This window comes from Crotalus tigris, unplaced genomic scaffold (assembly GCF_016545835.1).
Source record: "Crotalus tigris isolate CLP2741 ecotype Arizona unplaced genomic scaffold, ASM1654583v1 scf7180000017937.1871474, whole genome shotgun sequence".
In the NCBI taxonomy this organism is placed as follows: domain Eukaryota; kingdom Metazoa; phylum Chordata; class Lepidosauria; order Squamata; family Viperidae; genus Crotalus; species Crotalus tigris.
The window spans coordinates 1,513,412-1,533,569 of record NW_024096729.1 but is presented as its reverse complement, the minus strand read 5'-3'; the positions used below and the strand labels follow the sequence as shown (position 1 = coordinate 1,533,569).

General features: G+C 38.9%; 1 protein-coding gene across 8 annotated transcripts in view; it reads left to right on the top strand.

The window, feature by feature from the left end:
- DGKI (diacylglycerol kinase iota) overlaps positions 1-20,158 on the top strand; it is a 260,970-nt gene that overhangs the window by 104,799 nt on the left and 136,013 nt on the right. For all 8 annotated transcript variants that reach the window (XM_039344770.1, XM_039344773.1, XM_039344772.1 and 5 more), the window contains 4 exons: positions 1,619-1,714; positions 3,352-3,426; positions 16,235-16,291; positions 17,598-17,663. In XM_039344770.1, coding sequence (XP_039200704.1) covers positions 1,619-1,714; positions 3,352-3,426; positions 16,235-16,291; positions 17,598-17,663 — 294 coding nt within the window. The remainder of the gene's footprint in view (positions 1-1,618; positions 1,715-3,351; positions 3,427-16,234; positions 16,292-17,597; positions 17,664-20,158) is intronic.

Here is a 20,158-nt window from a genome sequence, read left to right as displayed (position 1 = left end):
TGTTTGTTTGTGTGTATTTGTATGTATATATGTGTGTGTGCATGTGTATGTATGTATAATATGTTTCTGTGTTTTATGTGTATTCACACATACAACAAACAGGGTTTTCTCATTCACATATTTCTATCAAGATTTCTTGTATGCTTGTGAAAGTTGGTATCAGAACTGCTTTATTTTTTTTCTTAAATTTATTCTGAATTGTGAGCTTCAAGTTCCTAAAGCATAGGATTGATATACCAGTAAAAATCTATTAGGCAAATGTCATTTCACCTTCTTTCGTACCAATTATAATGGCAGTCAATTATAGAGTGTCTCCTGAGTATTGTGGAAAGAAATTACATGGTCGCTAAGAATCCCTAAGAGACTTGATGGCACATAATCAACCAATCAATCAAATTTGAGAATCTGAAATAAATAAATGATTGGCTGAGACTTTTGAGATGTTAATTAGAACAAGCAGAAGTATGTATTTAGATGAGCTTAGGAATAATTGAGGTACCTGCATTTTGATAAGGTCGTCATGAATGTGCCCCAAAGGATAGACACAATGAGATCCTTGGGACTACTATATGTCTGCTAGATAAAGCAAGATTTTATGCACTCTTTTATTTTTCCTTCTGAGTCAAAAGCTTGCTTTCCATATTTGTTATGTTACCATGGTAGATGGCAGATGGTTTACTAAATAAATCACAATGTCTGTGTTCACCCAAGATGCTTAACCATAAACCATAGTTTACAAATGACATTGGTTGGAGTTATAGAATTGGCTGGCTGAATGTAATGTGTGAACCCGGGCATGCTTATTTAGTTCACATTAGAGGCTCTGGTAAGCAGCTTTGCAATAAGTTTAATTGTGTGATGGCTGGATGAAGCAGCTGCATAAACTTTAGAATGAGAGGTGAATCCTGCTATTATCTTTTATTCCAGCAAGTTTATTTATTTATCTGTTCATTCAATTTCTATAGTTGCCATCTCAATCAATGGCTCTGGGTAGCTTACAATTCAAAAAACATACAAATAAACAGTAAAAAAGGTTCAGATTCACATATGAACCTCATGCATTGAACAGACTTTTTCAAGGAAGTTTGGGATGATTGGAATCATTATCAACTGTATATTATATTGGGTGTCCATGCATTTTGAAATATAGGATTAAAAAAACATTAAAACAACGGCAAAACATAGACCAGCGGTTTCTAAAGTTGACTTCAGACTTTTAGCCAATTTCTGTAAAGCAGCAGAGCTCCCTAGTTCTTTTTCATTTGTGTAAGCCTTTTAAACAGCATGGGTTTATGTATGTTTACTTAGAAATAAGAGCTACTGTGTTAAATAGGACTTATTCCAGGGGAACGTGGAAATATTAACATATTTTCTTTTTTTGAAAAAAGTAGTGACATATATTATTAGAATTAGCCTGGTAATATTTTAATATATAGTGTCATTTTTTTATCTTGAATCACCTTATTATTAATGTTGTATTAACATAATCAGTTAAATAATTTTTGTCAATATAAATGTGTTAAGTAGTTAATTTCTGAAAGCATAGCATTAATAAAATCAAGAAATGATCCTACTAATTTGTTTTAGAAGTAATCTATGTATGTATCTGTCTTTTCAGGAAAATGCAATAAATGGCGAACATCTCTGGCTGGAGACCAATGTATCTGGGGATCTGTGTTACCTGGGAGAGGAAGGCTGCCAAGTTAAATTCTCAGTGAGTGTCCTATTTTCAGAATTTCTGCAGTAAATCACTCCATTGTACATATACACTGTAAACTCTCTCCATTGGAACATGGTGGGATCATGCCTATACATCTGGGTGCCTTAGATGGAGATGGCAGCGATGGAACCTGACTGATCTATCAGAGATCACAAAATATAATAACCACTTGAGGATTTCCAGCAAAGAAGACCAAAAGACATTCCATATAATTGGCTGCATTATTTTATTTCTAATTTAGAAACTACTGCTATAGTCTGTTGCAGATGTTAGCAGATGTTTCTGCTATTGCAGGGAACACTATGATCAGAAAACTTATGAAGTCACTCAGTTGATCTTCCTTCTCAGTATTCTTTGAGAATTTTTACTCTAGCAATACATAGTGCTATTCTCCACCCCCCCTCATGTTATCATTTTATATTTTTAAAAGAATATAAGAGATGATACGGGTAGAAGAATCACGTACAATAAAATACAGGTGGAGAAAAAAATCTAAAATAGCAAAAACTATATTAATTGGAAGCTTATGTTATTGTAAGAAATTTTATAATGTTGAATTTTGAGCTAAAATGTTTGGCCAACATGAATCAACCTATTAAGGGAAGATTGTTCGGCATACATTAAATCAGTGCTCAAAGTTGTATGTCAAGCGTCTAACTCAAACACCCAAATTTTGAATATGGCGTGATTTCCTGTATAGGATTGTAGTCCAAAGATGGTTTTATAGTGTCATTCTGTCATCTTTATGTATCATTAATACAGAGGCTTATATTGCCAAGGTGATAGTATAGAACCTCTCCAGATCCTACCCACAGATTTGGAGTGGACTGCTCCAAATCAAATATAACCTTATTTGCAAAGTAAGGTTCATGCTGCCATATCTACTCAGTAGAGAGCTGTGTATTCATCACTATGTATTTTATGTACATTGAACCATGAAAGAAGTCAAGTGGAAAATCAAGTGAAGGCATATAGGAAGAAGAAGACTTATCACTGGCACCTGCTCTGCAGTGTCCTTGTACAATTAATATGTGTGTATGAAAAAGTATAGATTGCATTCATATCTAGAGACTTCCCTTGTGGTATGCAAATTCACTATAATACAATTGATCATTTTTGTCAAAAAATTGGTATTTTTAAAAAATCCCTCTATTATTCCATTTGTGCCAGCGTAGTCAATTTGCACTAAAAGTCTGAAAACATGTCAACTTATTTTCACCAATACCACTGATTCCCCCCCCTCCCTAAAAATTCCTTTCTGCCGTTATTTATTGGGATATTTTTCCCTAGGTACCCTGCTTACTTCTACACCTGTAGTAGCTACTATTGATATCATGGCTTCAAAAAGGCCACCAACATCTTGTACAAGCCCCCCCCAACTAGAAATGAATATAAAAAGAACCTAACACTAGAAACAAAGTTGGATATATTGTGTCAAGTTGAGGCAGGTCTTCAATCGTAGGACAAGCTTTTATCCTGAGAAAATCTACATTTTGTTATTCACATATACATTTTTGCACATGTATTTTGAGTATAAAGTAATTAACAATAGAGAATGTTTATTATACATGCACATTCTGGGACAAATGGACACTTCCCTTTGCTTTGTTTTTCTTCTGTTAATATTTCAGAAGTCAGCTGTTCGAAGAAAATGTGCTGCCTGCAAGATTGTGGTCCACAATGCCTGCATGGAGCAACTGGAAAAAGTAAGATGATGCCACCTGCTGGCCTACATGTGGCAAAGAGCACACTTCAACAAAATCATTTTTTAGAAATTGAAACAACATTTAAAGTGAGATTTAGGTTAAAGTGCATTCTATATGCCCAGTTTCCACTCCCTCACTTACAACAGTCACCATGGCTATAACCTGTATTCAGTTTTACACAAAGAACTGTTTTTATACAAAAACTGTATTCAGTTTTACACAAAGCACCTTTTCTGACTCACACATTTTATTAAAAGCCAAAATCTGCAGCTCACTTCTGTCAGATGCAAAAATGGGTGGGAGTTGGGGTGGGGGAAAGAAAGGGCGGAGAAGTTGGCTGCTTATGCAGATGCAGCGATATGTGAAACAAATTACAAAAGCCTTATCAATTAGTAATTATACTGTGTTAAAAATTCAATTTTCTATCAGTCCATGCATTTGATGAAGTGGGCAGTAGCTCATAAACTTTTATGCTTTTTAAAAATAAAATATGTCAGTTGAAAAAGGTGCTACCAGACCCCTCCTAATTTTTTGACCACAATAAACCAGGGTTTCCCAACCTTTCTGGCTTTGAGGATGGGTGGTGGTGGGGAGAGGAGAGGGGATGGTTCCGTGCAACTGGCTGGCAAGCATGCATGTGCGCATACAGCTCCATTTGCGCAAGCGGTGGCCACGCACAGAAGTGCTTGCCCGCTGCTCGTGCAAGTGGGGATGCATACACAGGCATGCATGCTCACCCACTGCTTCTGTGGCCCAATTCCAAATGGGGACCCCTGCAATAGACTAATACAATGCTCATCCTATTACTTTTTTTATTGAATTCTTCTGTTTTCTTGTCAGCCTTCCAAGGTAGTCCAGATGAGGTAGTCCACCCATCAGTACCAACTCTAACTTTATTGTAAGGTTAATTAACAGAATTGTGTAAGTCTGAAAGTATATCTCTCCTCCCTCATCTTTGCAATCCAAGAAACTAAGGAGGGTACCTTCTGAGATGTTTGCCATGCTTCCATTCCTTCTTGGGGCTCAACTGCCTCTTATCTAACTGTTGCCTAGTCTGTGGCTCTTCCTCTTGTTTCCCAAAGTCAGTCTCACATACTATTATCAATTTTTCTTTTGGTTGCTGCAGAAATTATGATGTTTCCCTGCACCTCTTATTTGGTCAGGGTATAGAACAGGGCTCTCCAAACTTGGCAACTTGAAGACTTGTGGACTTCAACTCCCAGAATTCCTCAGCCAACCATGCTGGCGGGGGAATTCTGGGAGTTGAAGTCCACAGGTCTTAAAGTTGCCAAGTTTGGGGACCCCTGGTATAGAAAGTAATGGGACAAGGTATCAATACTCCTCACAAAGCTAACTGGATGCAAAGTTAATTAATGTTTAATTTAATATTGGTGAAGTTAATTAACTTATAATAGAATATCTTCCACTGGCCCAAGGACAGACAACTTTATGTTGCAGAGAAGACCTTATAGATGTGACAGTTTGATTCTTCCTACTTTCTTAGTTTGGGTCCATTCTGCCTAATGTTAGAGAAAACACAAGTTTGAGTTAGATAAGCAAAGGTATTCATCTAAAATATAGATAGGATGATGAGTTAACACAACATATATGATATTTGTTCTCTAATGCAAATGCTAGATTTCTTTACTGTGGTTATTCTCTATTCATCAGCAAATATGAAAAGAATATTCTGATTTATCTTCTGGTAGCAATAAACTGTAGAAGAGCAACCAGACTGTATTTCTTATAAAGAAATACATATCCTGTGATACGTTAGAGAATAATTTTGTTTTGGATGCCTTATTTTTTTGAATAGTCAATATAATGTTACAAATATAATGTGAATATGTCACAAGCTAGCCTTTTCCTTATGAAAGGTCATGCCACAGATCAGTGCCTTTTTATCGTGCTGCAAACAATCTGCTTTTTGATTGATTTGAAAGAAAACACACGTATCTATTACCTATAATTGTTGTATAAGCTATGTGGAGCAGGCAAGAGTAAAGATAATGTTTTTTTTTTTTTAATTTACAACAAAGAAACAATCATCCTGGTAATTTTATACTTCAGCAAGGAGCCATGTTTGGTTCTGTTTTGTTTTGATTACCAAGAGCAAATAGACTTGTGACACAGGAAAGAATAATGAATACACGGTCATAGGCTTTTATTTTCAGTAATCTGATTTTGTCAGTTGCATGAAGGGATGCCTTAATTGTGCACACTAGTCTACATTGCAGAGGTGTGTTTGTGTCATCAAAATGCATATTTTAAATGCATATTTCCCTGCTAGGCAGGGAAGAAAGTACTAAAAGGCTGGAAGTTCTAAAAGTTGGTCCAATTTTCTTGGTGACCTTTAACAGAAATAGCCAATATCTCCCCCTACAAATTTGTTACTCAAGGTGTCTCAAGGAATTCATCATGAATATAGTTATAAAGGACTCTAGATCAGCTATTGCCATTCAGTTAAGTGATATTTTAATAGTAAACTGGCTGTGGGTTTTCTTTTCTTCAAAACTATGTTATCCTAGATTAGTTTATGAGGAAAATTCATGACCAGCTCATTATTTAAATCTCCCTTAAACTTATGTTGTAGTAATATATCAGGGGTTTTCAAACTTGGCCCTTTTATGACTTGTGGACTTCAACTCCCAGAATTCCTCAGCCAGGCATGCTTGGCCAAATTTGAAGACCCCTGTAATATATTATCTACTCTATTGGATGCCTAGAATTTAAAATGCAATTTTAAACAGTATGATTATATTTTAGGTAATATTTTTGTATTGTGACATGATCTAGAATAGAATAGAATAAAAGAGTTGGAAGGAACCTTGGAAGTCTTCTAGTCCAATCCCCTGCTTAAGCAGGAAACCCTATACCATTTCAGAAAAATGTTGTCCAATCTCTTCTTAAAAACTTCCATTTTTGGTGAATTCACAACTTCTGGATGCAAGTTGTTCCACTGATTAATTGTTCTGTCAGGAGATTTCTACTTTGCTTCTCTCTTTGATCAGTTTCCATCCATTGTTTCTTGTCCTGCCTTCAGGTGCTTTGGAAAATAGCTTGACTCCCTCTTCTTTGTGGCAACCCCTGAGCTATTGGAATACTGCTATCATGTCACCCCTAATCCTTCTCTTCATTAAACTAGACATACCCAATTCCAGCAACCGGTCTTGATAGATCCCCTAATCATTTTTGTTGCTCTTCTCTGCACTCTTTCTAGAGCCTCAACATCTTTTTTATATCATGGTGACCAAAACTGGATGCAGTATTTCAAATGTGGCCTTACCAAGGCATTATAAAATGGTATTAAGACTTCATGTGATCTTGATTCTGTCCCTCTGTTAATGCAGCCTAGAACTGTGTTGGCTTTTTTGGCAGCTGAGCACACTGTTGGCTCATATTTAAGTGATTGTCCACTAAGACACCAAGATCCCTCTCACAGTTACTACTATTGAGCCAGGTACCACTATACTATACTGATGCATTTGGTTTTTCTTGCCTAAATGTAGAACCTTACTTTTTTCACCATTGAATTTCATTTTGTTAGGCAGCACTGTCAAGATCCTTCTATATCTTAAGGCTATTTTCTGGAGTGTTGGCTATTCCTGCCAGTTTGGTGTTATCTACAAATTTGATGAGTGCCTCATCTATCCTCTCATCCAAATCATTGATAAAGATATTGAAAAGTACTGGGCCTAAAGCAGAGCCTTGGGGTATCCCACTGCATACTCCATGTAGATGTAGTTCCATTGAGGACCACACATTGAGTGTGCTTGGTCAGCCAATTACGAATCTATCTGGTGGTGATGCTGTCTAATCCACATTTTTCTATCTTATCAAGTAGCAGGTTGTGGTTTACTTTATCAAATGCCCTAGTGAAGTCCAAGTAAATTATATCCACTGCATTCCTCTGGTCTACTAATTTTGTCACTTTGTCAAAGAATGCAATAAGGTTTGTCTGGCATGATCTATTTTTGACAAACCCATGTTGGCTTTTAGTAATGACTTTGTTTGCCTCTAGGTGTTCGTTGAGTCGTTGTTTGATTATCTTTTCCAGAATCTTCCCAGATATTGAGATACGGCTGATAGGGCTGTAGTTTCAGGGAATCTATTTTCTGTAGTTTCCTGGATCCATTTTTTTTTCACTAGCAAATAATAATAATAATAATAATAATAATAATAATAATAATAATAATAATAATAATAATAAATCTATCAAGCTATTGGAAATGAAAAGGCAACACTTAAGGCAGATTATCAAAATTAGTACTTTGATCACTATACATTCCTGAAGTGTATAATATTTACATTATAATTTTAGATGAATTTATAGTTAGGAGATTTAATGATGTTTTATTGTGTGAGCCAGTTAGAGGTTGGTAGTATGATTGGCTTACAAATAATTTTTAATAAACAATTATTAATGGGAGAGGGTTTACTTAAATTCTCTAGGAGCTCTATAGGTCTAGAACACTTAGGAATTTGATTTGTTTTTTCTCTTTGTTTTTAAGGATAACATGTTTTATTCTATTTTTTTAAAGATTCTATTCACTTCTTCTCTTGTAAACTATGTAAGCTGTGAGCTTCTCTGGGAGAAAGAAGAGTAAATGATTATAATAACCAATACTTGATTAATTTCTAAATTGCAAAATAGAATCAAATCTTAAATATTCATTCTCAAATGTGAAGAGAATTCAGAAGAAGATTAATTATATTTTCTCAGTCCTTGGCTTTGTGGTCTTTTGAGGATTTGGTTGGAAATAATTTATTATACTTGATTTAATAACATTTAGCAAGAGACTACACATCTGCTATCTCATTCTCCTTTTCTTCTCTCTCCCAATAACATCTGGTAATATCACACATGTGATGCAGGTGCCCCTATGTTGGAATTTTTAATCTGCATTTCCAGGATTATGTAGGAATAGTGATGTTCATTGCAAAGTACTTTGCATCACTCACATTCCTACTGATCCATTTATGTTACCCGCAGGCCATTTTATAAGCCATGGATCTTCCAATCTAATCTCAAAGGATTGTAATAGCCAATCCATTAAAATACAATGAAATTGTTAAAATAGAATAGCTAAAAAGAGACAAAACCAAATAGAAAATATTCAGTTAAAAGAGAATGTACTAAAGAAAAGTAAGTCTTTCATCAGACACTGAAATCAAGTTAGATTCATTGGTAAATGTGACTTCCAATAGATAACATTATCCTGCTATGGAAGAGAATATCACATAGGACTTTTCCCCCCTTCAATTATTTTTTTTAATCCCACATGAAACTTTACAGCCCCTTCATTGCTGTTTTGCCTGACCCCTGTTGTTGAAAGCTGGTGGCATGATTTCTTAACATTTTGAACAATTTTGTATGTTCCACCCAATGTCATTCTAAGGTTTGCAAACTATATTAAATGTGCCTTTGAGCCACCAAAACACTGTCCATTCCTGCTATTGTCCTATGAAATAGTATAGATATAGTAGAGGGTGGTAACTCTTTATGTTTTTACTCACCACGAATGGATAAACTACCATGAGGTTTGCTAGCTGATACATACATGTTGATTGTGGTGTCTTTGGTACTCTTTGAGTTTGGTGGTTGTCTTGCAGATGCTTCATTACCAAATTAGGTAACATCATTACTGCTACTAATGAAACATCTGCAAGAGAACCACCAAGCTCAAAGACCACCAAGAACTTCACAGTTCAACCTTGAGCTACAAATACTCTCTTCTATTGATTGACTCAAAGTCATTCAGGAGAGTATTTGAAATTTTGTCCTCCCTGTTGTACTCTTTTACCGTAATGATTACAGCATATAATATTTTCTGGGGGAAATCATCATGTTGCATTTGAAAAAGGTTTGAATTTTTTTGGGACTGGGCTATGATCCTCTTCAATTAAGCTGATGTTCCTATTACACATACTATCCATGTGTACCATCACATATTTGGGTAATGAAATATTCATGTGTCCTTCAGTCAGTGTCTCTGATATCATGCTTTGAACATATTACAAAAGAAGACACTACATTTATGCATGGAGGCATTCTCCATTCTCCATCCACCTGGGAAATCTGGCTTCACACAGATGAGTGGTTTTTCCCTTGTACGAGCTTGGCATCCCACCCCAGAAACTGGACAGGGCCACAGAGGCAAAAGCAGTGGAATCAAGTGGCAGTGAGAAAAAATGAAGAATGTCTTTGTCATTCCCATTACATACACTTCTAGTTCAAAGTGTACTTCTGTAAGCATTGGTATGCTATCTATAATGTATTGTACATGGAAAGAGAGAGACAAGAGAGAAGTGTGTTTCTTCCCTTAGTGTTATTCCCACAAAATGCAATTTGAAATTATATTGAGGAGTTCTACAGAGGAAGGACGTTCTTGCTCGTGGTCTCTGCATATGGAGGGTGATAGAGGGAATAGAGTTAGTGCATTCATTCCTTTCCTCTTTTTGTGTTGATAATATCCTGGCTTTAAAAATGCTTGGAGTAAGCTGTAAAGTTCAATACATTCATACAAAACTGCATTCCATTTATCACAGCAAAGATGGTATAACTACTGCATGTCAATAATATTTCTATATGCTTTTCATAAAGTAGTCATTTCACATCTCCATATATCTGTTTTCTGGCACTATGAGCATTTGAATCCTGGCAATATAAATGACATATCTTGAATTGCCTAGAAATGATTTGCAAATTACTTTGGGAATCTGCCATTTAAATGTAACTATCAAACTAAATGTGTTCCTCTGCTTTCTCATTAGCTTTCAGTACTTTATTTTGGCTTTCTGGTTTATTGCTTCTATTATCCCTAATATCAAATTTGAGGAAATAATAATTTGTAACATGGAGCCAAGTTAGTTTGGGGAATTATCATAGGCTAGAGTAGTTTGTGAGGCTTGTTGTGGATTCTCTGCTTGTGTGAGGACCCACCCCACTTTGCATCTTAAGAAGACAGAACTCTTGGAATAATTCTTCCAACAGGAATCCTTTATTAAGAGAAAATGGTTGCAGGCATGCTAGACAGGACTTGGGGTTCAAGCTCTCCCATTCAAGGTTTTAAGGGGTTCCCCAGTAGTCCCACCCAATCAACCCCCCTTCCAGTGATAGTTTCAAGTATCACAATTCCATCCCCTTTCTTCTTCCGTCTGGATGGAGACTTCAGATAACTACATGAAAGGCAATTACTCTTCTTTGATATGTTAAAGCTTAGAGGCCACAATAAACACACATTCAGTCCTTTGAAGTGTGCTGAAGGAAGTGAGGGCCATAAAGCCCCTTTGCTCTCCCCCTTTTCTCCCTCTTATGGCAGAATCCAGAGAAGGCAGAATTGGGAGTTTCTATGTTTGATAATTAAAGATGAAATATAATTGGATTCTGACATCCGGCCCCTCTTAACAATAAGAGAGATCCACCTGAAAGAAAACACAAGTAAAAAATTTAGTTAGGCTTGTTAGGATACTCTGTGTGAAACTTCTTCAATAGCTTCGGGGCTCTGACGTGACGTTTATGGACCCACTCATTTTGTGAGGCAGGGAGGTGTTTCCAGGCAACTAGGTACTGAGTTGTTCCACGATATCTCCTAGAGTCAAGGATCTCTTTTATTTCGAAGTGTTGTTCCCCCTCCACCATGATTGGAGGTGGTGGGGGGGGGATTTTTGGCCGTAGAGGTGACTGATGCTCTCTTTTCAGCAAGCTGCAATGAAAAATTGGGTGTATTTGCCTGAGGTTTTTGGGTAATTCTAATTCTACTGTTACTGGATTTATGATCCTTTTAATTGGAAAAGGTCCTATATATTTTGGTCCAAGTTTTTTACAGGGCTGTAGGGACTTTAGGTATTTTGTAGATAAGTACACCATTTCTCCTATAATGAATGGTGTAGGCTCAACCCTTTTTTTATCGGCTTGTGCTTTGTATGCCCGCCTAGCTTCATCTAGTGATTTTCTGACTATTGGCCAGGTGTTTTGTAGGTTTTCCATCCATTCTTTCAGTGAAGGGATCGTTGGTTCTTTTGGGGTTAACTCTGGCATAGGGTTGAAACTTTGGCCGTTGGCTATTTGAAAAGGAGTGTAGCCTGTGCTGGAGTGGACTGCATTATTGTAGGCAACTTCTGCAAAAGGAAGTAAGTCCGTCCAATCACTCTGTTGGAAATTTAAAAAACATCTCAAATATTGCTCAAGTACCGACTGGCAGCGTTCCGCTTGTCCATCTGTCTGAGGGTGATGGCTAGATGTCAGTCCCTGAGTGGTCCCTAAGAGGGATAAAAATTCCTTCCAAAATGTAGACGTAAATTGCACTCCCCTATCAGAGATGATGCGTTGGGGTGCCCCGTGCAATCTGTAAATGTGCTGGATAAAAAGTTTTGCTAAGGCCTTTGCAGTGGGAATTTTTTGGCAAGGGATAAAGTGCACCTGTTTGGAAAATAGGTCCGTGACTGTCCAGATAACAGTATTCCCATTGCTTTCAGGCAATTCCACTATAAAATCCATGGCTATTTCCCTCCAGGGGGCTGAGGGACTTGCCACTGGTTGTAACAGCCCTGGCGATTTCCCTTGCAACCTCTTTGCTGATGCACAGGTTGGGCAGCTGGCAACATAACTTTCTATGTCCTTTTTTATTGATGGCCACCAAAATTGCCGTTTAATTAAGTGTAAAGTTTTTACAAATCCAAAATGCCCTGCTGATTTTGTGTCATGGCAAAGTTGCATGAAAGTTAGTCTTTGAGTTGTTGGTATATATAACTTTTCCCCTACCCAAGGCAATCCGTCTCTCATTGTGCACACATGTTTGTTTTTCTGGAACCAATCATCTGTTTCCAAACTTTTTCTGAATTCAATTCCAGTTTGGCTGTCCAGTTGTGGTTTTAATTTGGCTTGGGTTCTTGTGGTTACTGGCGCTGCCAGTTGTGACTCTGCCATTATTGGTCTAGAGTCTGTGGTTCGTGCGCTGTTATATTGGGGCATGCGAGATAGTGCATCTGCCAGGAAGTTCTTTCTTCCTGGTAAATGTTTGAGCTTAAATTGGAATTGGTGAAAATGCTGGGACCAGCGGGCTTGTTTGGGATTGAGTTTCCTGGAAGTTTTCAGGGCTTCTAAATTTTTGTGATCAGTCCATACCTGGAAGGGGATTTTGTTGCCTTCCAGGAACTGTCGCCACGTGAGTAATGCCCAACGTATCCCATAAGCCTCCTTCTCCCATACGGGCCAGCGCTGTTCTGTTTCCGTGAGTTTCTTAGATGTATATGCACAGGGTTGCAATACTGCATCATCATTTTCTTGTAATAGCACAGCCCCCACTGCCACATCACTTGCATCTGCCTGTATTATGAAGGGTTTGTCCATGTCTGGGTGCCTTAGTACTGGTTCGGCAGAAAAAAGTCTCTTTAGTCTCTCAAACGCTGCTTGGCACTCCATTGTCCATGTTAGTGGCTGGCTAGGTTTTACTGAGGATGTTCCCTTCGTTTTTAGTAAGTTAGTGAGGGGCAAGGCTATCTGTGCAAATGAGGGGATGAATTGGCGGTAAAAATTTGCAAAGCCCAGGAAACTTTGTAGTTGCTTTCTTGTGCGGGGTGGTGCCCATTCTAATACTGCTCTGACCTTCTCTGGGTCCATTTCAATGCCCTGTGGGGATATGCGATAGCCTAGGTAGTCTATCCTTTCCTGGTGGAATTCGCATTTTGAGAGTTTGGCATATAGGTGAGCGGCTCGCAGCTTCTTTAAAACCGCTCTGACAAGTTTGACGTGTTCTTCTTTTGTTTCGGTAAAGATAAGAATGTCGTCCAAGTAAACAAGGACCCCCTTAAACAGGTGCTCCCTTAGAACGTCATTGATTAATTGCATAAAGACTGCAGGGCCCCCTTGTAATCCAAATGGCAAGACTTTGAATTGATAGCACCCCATGGGGCAGTTAAATGCAGTCTTCCATTCGTCCCCTTCCTTGATTCTCACTCGATAGTAAGCTTCCCTTAAGTCTAGTTTAGAAAAAATTTTCCCTTTCGATAGGTGTGACAGCATGTCTTTCATGAGGGGCAGCGGGTATAGGTTGCTTTCACTGATTGTATTCAGGGCCCTATAATCCACGCATAAACGTAAAGAGCCATCCTTCTTCTCTCTAAAAAGGACCGGGGCAGCCACTTTAGGCTTGGCTGGCTCAATGAAACCTCTCTCCAGGTTTTTTTTTATAAATCTTTCCATTTCCTCCTTCTCCTTTGGGCTCATGGAGTATAATCTGGGCTTCGGGAGTTTTGCCCCAGGCTTGAATTCAATGGTACAGTCTGTGGGTCGGTGGGGGGGAAGCTCATTCGCCCTCTCCTCACTGAAGACTTCAGCAAGGTCCCTATATTCCTCTGGTATTTCTGTTAATCTTTTTTCCTCTCCTATGGATGCTTTTTCTATTCTTGATTCTGGTAGCCTCCCTTGGGGTTTTAAGTCCATAGGGTCCCCCTTCGGGAATTTGATTTCTGTCGTCCTCCAATTTACCCAGGGGTTCCATTTTTTCAACCATTCCATCCCTAGAATCATTGGGCATTCCATACCTGGGGTCACCACAAACGTTAAGTCCTCTTCATGGTTGCCCAGGGAGAGATGTATTGGCAAAGTGGCTAGGGTAGCTGGCACCCCCCCTGCTATGGATCCATCTAGCTGGCCAAATGAGATTGGTTGTTCCAGTCTCCTGGATGGGATGCCCAGATTCCCCACTAGTGTTGGGCTAATGAGGCAGCGGGTACAGCCAGAGTCTATTAAGGCTTTCACCTTCACAGCTTCGGGCATGGGGGGGATTAATATAGTCACTGTTTTGAAGATGGGTGTGATGCATCCACTTACCAGGGGTTCGCCCTCCGAGCTGTCATCTGAGGCATCCACCGGCCCTGTGGTGTAGGCTGGAGTCCTTTCCCCTTGGTGAGCAGAGGTGGGGGTTTCTGCAATTTCCATCATTCTCATGGCCGTTTCTTTTGGCTTAGCTGAATACTTTCCGGGTTTGTTGATTGGGGATCTGTCTGGGTTGTGCTGGGGGGCCTTTGAGCGGCATTCTACAGCTCGATGCCCTTCTCTTCCGCACTTGAAACACCCCATTTGCTTCTTGGCTGTATCCGATGATTTCACCGGTTGGTGTGTCAGCTCAGGCGGGGGGCGGCTCCATTGTTTTCCTCGGCGGTGCCTCTTCAATATGTCGATCTCTGCTTCCTCTGCCAAGACGTACCATTCCTCAAGTCGATGTGGGTCCCCTCGGGGCAGGCAAGCATCATATAGATCATAGTTTAGTCCGTCTTTGAAATGGCCAAGGAGGATGTCTTCTGGCCAATTCAGTTTGCTGGCAATGGCCCGGAATTCTTGTGTATACTCAGCCACTGGGCGTTTGCCCTGCCTCATCGTTGTTATTTTTCACGGGCTTTGCGATCAGCCAGGGGGTCTTCAAATCGTCTTCTCAAAGAGGACATGAAACGGTTGAAGTTACTGAGTTCTGGGGCATTGGAGTCATGCAAGTTCACTACCCAATCCGCAGCTGGTCCATCCAGGGCAGATTGCACGATCCGGATGCGGGCTTTGTCGCTGGGAATGTCCTGCCCATATTCCTCCATGTAGCTGAGGACTTGGGTTAGGAAAAATCCCAAGCGTGTTGGCTCCCCTTTGAATTTCACTTCCAACGGTGGACGTCTTGGAATGGATCGGTGCCTCTGTTGTGGGTGGTAGTGCCTTCCGTCCAGATTGCCATCTGTGGTCCGGTAGGGGGTGGGAGCTCCTGGATCAGTAGATGTCCCTGGGGTTGCAGGTTCCACGTTCCCCTCGGTGTCTCTCCCTTTGCGGCTCCAGGAACTGGGGCAGCCGTAGGGTTCAGTATTCTCCTCTCCTAGGGAGCTGAGAGTTCTCTTCATCAGGTCAATAGCTTTCTCTAGGATCCAGTCTGAGTACGGTGCCCAGCTTCCTCCCTCTTCACTTGCGTGCAGGGATTTCTCCATCTCCTGCTTCCATTCTGGTTGCTTGGTCCCCCGTCTCAGGGTCACCTTTCTTGATTCCTTTCCCCACTCACTTTTCTTTCCAACGCCCATCGACCAGCGAGGCTTGTGGTCCTGTGTCTCCACCACTTCTTCTCCTGAGGAATCTGGCCTCTCGGATCCCAACCTCTGGCAAGGTTCCAACTGGGTCAGCGGCTCTCTTTCCAGGGAGTTTTCCCCCTCTTTTGCTCCATTGTCTGACATGGTAAATTTTTGCAAAATCCCCCGGCAAGGGTCTTCCTTCCAGGTGGATTAATTTTGCAAGTCCTGTCTAATGTGAGGACCCACCCCACTTTGCATCTTAAGAAGACAGAACTCTTGGAATAATTCTTCCAACAGGAATCCTTTATTAAGAGAAAATGGTTGCAGGCATGCTAGACAGGACTTGGGGTTCAAGCTCTCCCATTCAAGGTTTTAAGGGGTTCCCCAGTAGTCCCACCCAATCAACCCCCCTTCCAGTGATAGTTTCAAGTATCACAATTCCATCCCCTTTCTTCTTCCGTCTGGATGGAGACTTCAGATAACTACATGAAAGGCAATTACTCTTCTTTGATATGTTAAAGCTTAGAGGCCACAATAAACACACATTCAGTCCTTTGAAGTGTGTTGAAGGAAGTGAGGGCCATAAAGCCCCTTTGCTCTCCCCCTTTTCTCCCTCTTATGGCAGAATCCAGAGAAGGCAGAATTGGGAGTTTCTATGTTTGATAATTAAAGATGAAATATAATTGGATTCTGACAGCTTGATTGTTCTAAAGACAAATTAGTAATTACTGTTTGGTCTCTTGGTTTGCTTCCCTCCTGACAGATTAACTTCCGGTGCAAGCCAACTTTTCGAGAAGGCAGTTCCAGATCACCAAGAGAGGTGAGTGGCAGGAAACAGATTGATACAGGTAGCCTTACCTGAATGACACTTATTACTAAGAAGTCTGAGTGTGATGAAATGAAATAAGAAGATGGATTCCCAGAAGGAAGGGGTGCATTCCAGAGGAGTAAGAGGCATCTCAGTCTGAATATTATGTGTGACAGTATCAAGCATAAAGGATCAGGACCATTTGTTGAGTTTCATTCAAGCCTATACACAAGAATCCAATCAACTAAAGTTCAATACTAAATTGGCACCAGATAAGGCTTAATGGAATTCAAGAAGGATTGGACTTGGATTGTTTATGGCCATGTAAGGACTCTAAGCTGATGACATGTTTAACTCTGCCCCCCCCAGCTCTGCCTGCTTTTCTCCTACAGATAGAAAAAGCACCATCCTAATAATTTCCAGAGTATATTGTAAATGCAGAGAGTAGAGTCCTCAGTCCTGTGGTGGGATTCAGCCAGTTCTCACCTCTTTGGCAGAACCAATAGCTAATTTTTTGTTGCCCAGGCCCAGAATGGACTTCCAGAAATGGCATCCACACAGAGAACCAGTTGTTCACATATTTGAATCCCACCACTCCCTCAGTCTGGCAAAATTTGGGCTATAGGTTTGAGAATAAGAAAGAACTCAGCTTGGAAGGATCATCACGTGTCATTCTTAGTTTTAGGCCTGAAACTGATTGTCCAATAGGCCTGTGCAGGATGACTTTTGCTTCGATAAAGTGCTCTGTACTATGGAAGTAAAATGAGTTTTCTCACTAAAGCAAAAAAGAGATACACTGAGCTCAGCCCATATAATTTGTGCTTTATGCAAATGTAGAATAGAGTTAATTCAGTAATTGGATTAGGGGTATTGTGTAGGCATATTTGGCCCTAATAACTGGGAAGAACCGGAAAGTAAACATTTCATAGAAATAACCACAATGGATAAATATGGGAGTTCTAATCCCACACATCTAAAAGGCATCAGATTTCAAAAGGTTAAACTAGGAAGTCCTATGGCTTAGATCTAGCCTAAAAACTACAGTGGCTTTGAGAGTTATTAAAGATTCCAGGTTGCAGCCAGTTCTTTTCAGCCTCATGGCAAGTTTCTATTATAAAAGATCTCTCGGTGTGCTTCAGAACATCTTATGAGCTATTCCTCCTTTACTTATCATGCATGATTACATTTTGCCAATGTGAGGCAATGCCTTTGCCCTCTTATACATGAGTTGATCAAGGTTCTATAAATAGAGTTGGGGTTTGATTGGAGTGTATTTTAAATCAATTCTATTCCTTGGTTGTGTTTTCCTACTCTACAGAATTTCGTTCGACATCACTGGGTTCACAGAAGACGTCAGGAAGGGAAATGTAAACAGTGTGGAAAGGTAGAAATAATGCCATCAAAATCTGTAAAAAAAGTAATTATAAGTTCTAGTCTTCGGGTGTTTTTTCTTCTAGCAACATAATAAACCTCTTTAAAAGTTTTTTGTTCTGCTTTTTCTGTTTGTTTTCCTGTTCAGATATTAAAATTGAAGCCTGTACTGTAGATTTTAATGACTTCATTTTTGCCATTCCTGCCTTCCCTACCAAATTTTGAAAGGTATCCTCTGTCTGCTTGATACTTACCCACCTATGCTATAGCTGTGACTTGGGCTGCAAAAAAAATCAGAAAAAAATAAGGTGACAGCAATATTAGAATCTATATTTTAGTACCTCTTTATTGCTATCTAGTGGCTGTTCAGATGTTTGCAACTCAGACATATTAGTCTTGCCAGTATGCATAGATATTGTTTGGTTTAAGATTTAGAAATCTATGTAAACCTCTGATAAGATCTGAGCAATCTGATATTCAAAAATATCAACTTCTGGGACTTTAAAAAACTGCTTCCTTATAAACTCATATTTAATGCTCTTTATTGCCCCAGTTCTCAATTTAGCAAATCTGAAAAAAAGAAGAAGCAATTTGTCAGACATGCAGAAAAGAATAATGGCTCTATTATCTCCGAGCAGCATCTTTTATTTTTCACATCATTCATTCCTCTGAGGTCATTTTTTAAATTATTACTTTTGTAATAAACTAGATAATTTCACCATCTTTCTCCTACTCTTAAAAAAGCTCAAATCTCTGATCATCAACATGTACCAATTATACAGTTGATGCAGTTTCTGAACTGCATTCATTGAATTCCCCAAAACCAAACTTCTGTGTTAATATGAATGAGCAGAAGATAATAGATTGTGTTATCAGTGGTGAGATTCAGCCAGTTTGCACCACTTCGGCAGAACTGGTAGCTAATTTTTTGTTGCCCAGGCCCAGAATGGACTTCCAGAAGCGGCATCCACACAGAGAACCGGTTGTTCACTTATTTGAATCCCATCACTGTGTGTTATACAGAAGGGATAACTGCTAGAAGCTATAGCTGAAGGTGCAAAAACATTCTCTGTGTACATGAGGTCCAAGATTAAAAACATCAATGCATCATTACTAATTGTTGTAGCATGGCCAGTATCACAAGTATCAAATATGGACATTTATCAGAAATCCTAAATCAATGCAGGACATACTTCTAACAGTGCAAACATTATTATAAACAGTGCAACCATGATTGTTGTACGCTACCCAGAGTTGCTCTTGGTGTGATGGGCAGCCATATAAATTTAATCAATAAATTAAATACATACATACCCACTTTGCACCAAAGTTTCAGCTTCTACCTCAGTATTCTAGTTTTCACACCCCATTTCTTCAGGATTAATATTGCTAATTGGGATACTTTCCTTGATTTGTAGAACCATGGCAGTGACCCTGAGTAAATCAAAAGTAGGCCCTGCTTGTTTTTGTTTTTGGTTCCTTGGTTATTTGTTTCTGCCAAGGGATCTAAATGGAGCTATTTGGATTAGTTATAAATGATAAATTTGGGCACTGTGTTCTGGATAGCAGCATGTATATATAATGGTCCATTGGGTTGTTTTTATATATATAAGGATTTAGTTACATGCCCATTGTGTAATCTCACAGTATTTTATTTATTTATATTCACTCAGAATTGCCTTGAACTGCAAGATGGATGGCAAAGAAATTTGATTGATGAATGAATGAATGAACAAATGAATGAATGAATAAATAAATAAGAGATTTCTAAAGCTTCTCATCTCATAATTTGTGACTCTGGGTGATATATAACAATCAAAATTAATAAATAAAATTTTATAAAGAAAGAATTTTTATACAAAACCAAAATAAGCACCCCCCCCCCAATAATTCACACATGATTGAGGCTGGCAATAATAATATACACTCTCAGCACATCCTCTATAGCAGCCTACAAACCAGATAAATAGGAATTAACACCAAACAATCAAGCAATAAACAATAATAAGTATTAGTATTAATAATAATACTAATGAAAGAACTACCAAGGAGAAAACAACAACCCCTCCCCCCAACACTGGCATGTATATATAAACAGGGAGCAATATCACTCTCACTAGCTCTGATGATGTTACCTTGTCAAGTACTGAAACGTCTGCAAACAAACAACCGAGATCAGAGAATATTAAGGTCTGCACAATTTAACTCTCAACTACATATATTATGTTCTATTAGAGTTACTGTGTATCTCACCTCTATCCAAAAGTTGATGGTTTGGTCTATATCAGCTCTAGGCTCAGATTGGTAAAATATATTTTTTCCTATATTGAATATAGAATATTTAAGTATTCTACAGTGAATAACAGTAAACTGTTATTTCAGAAATTTTGGCAGACCTTAACCAGAGCATTTTGAGATGAGTTTGGAAAGTAAAGGTATCTATCATCAGTGAATACAGCTTCGACTTTAACAGCTGTCATATACCATGTGACTATTAAAGCTATGTAT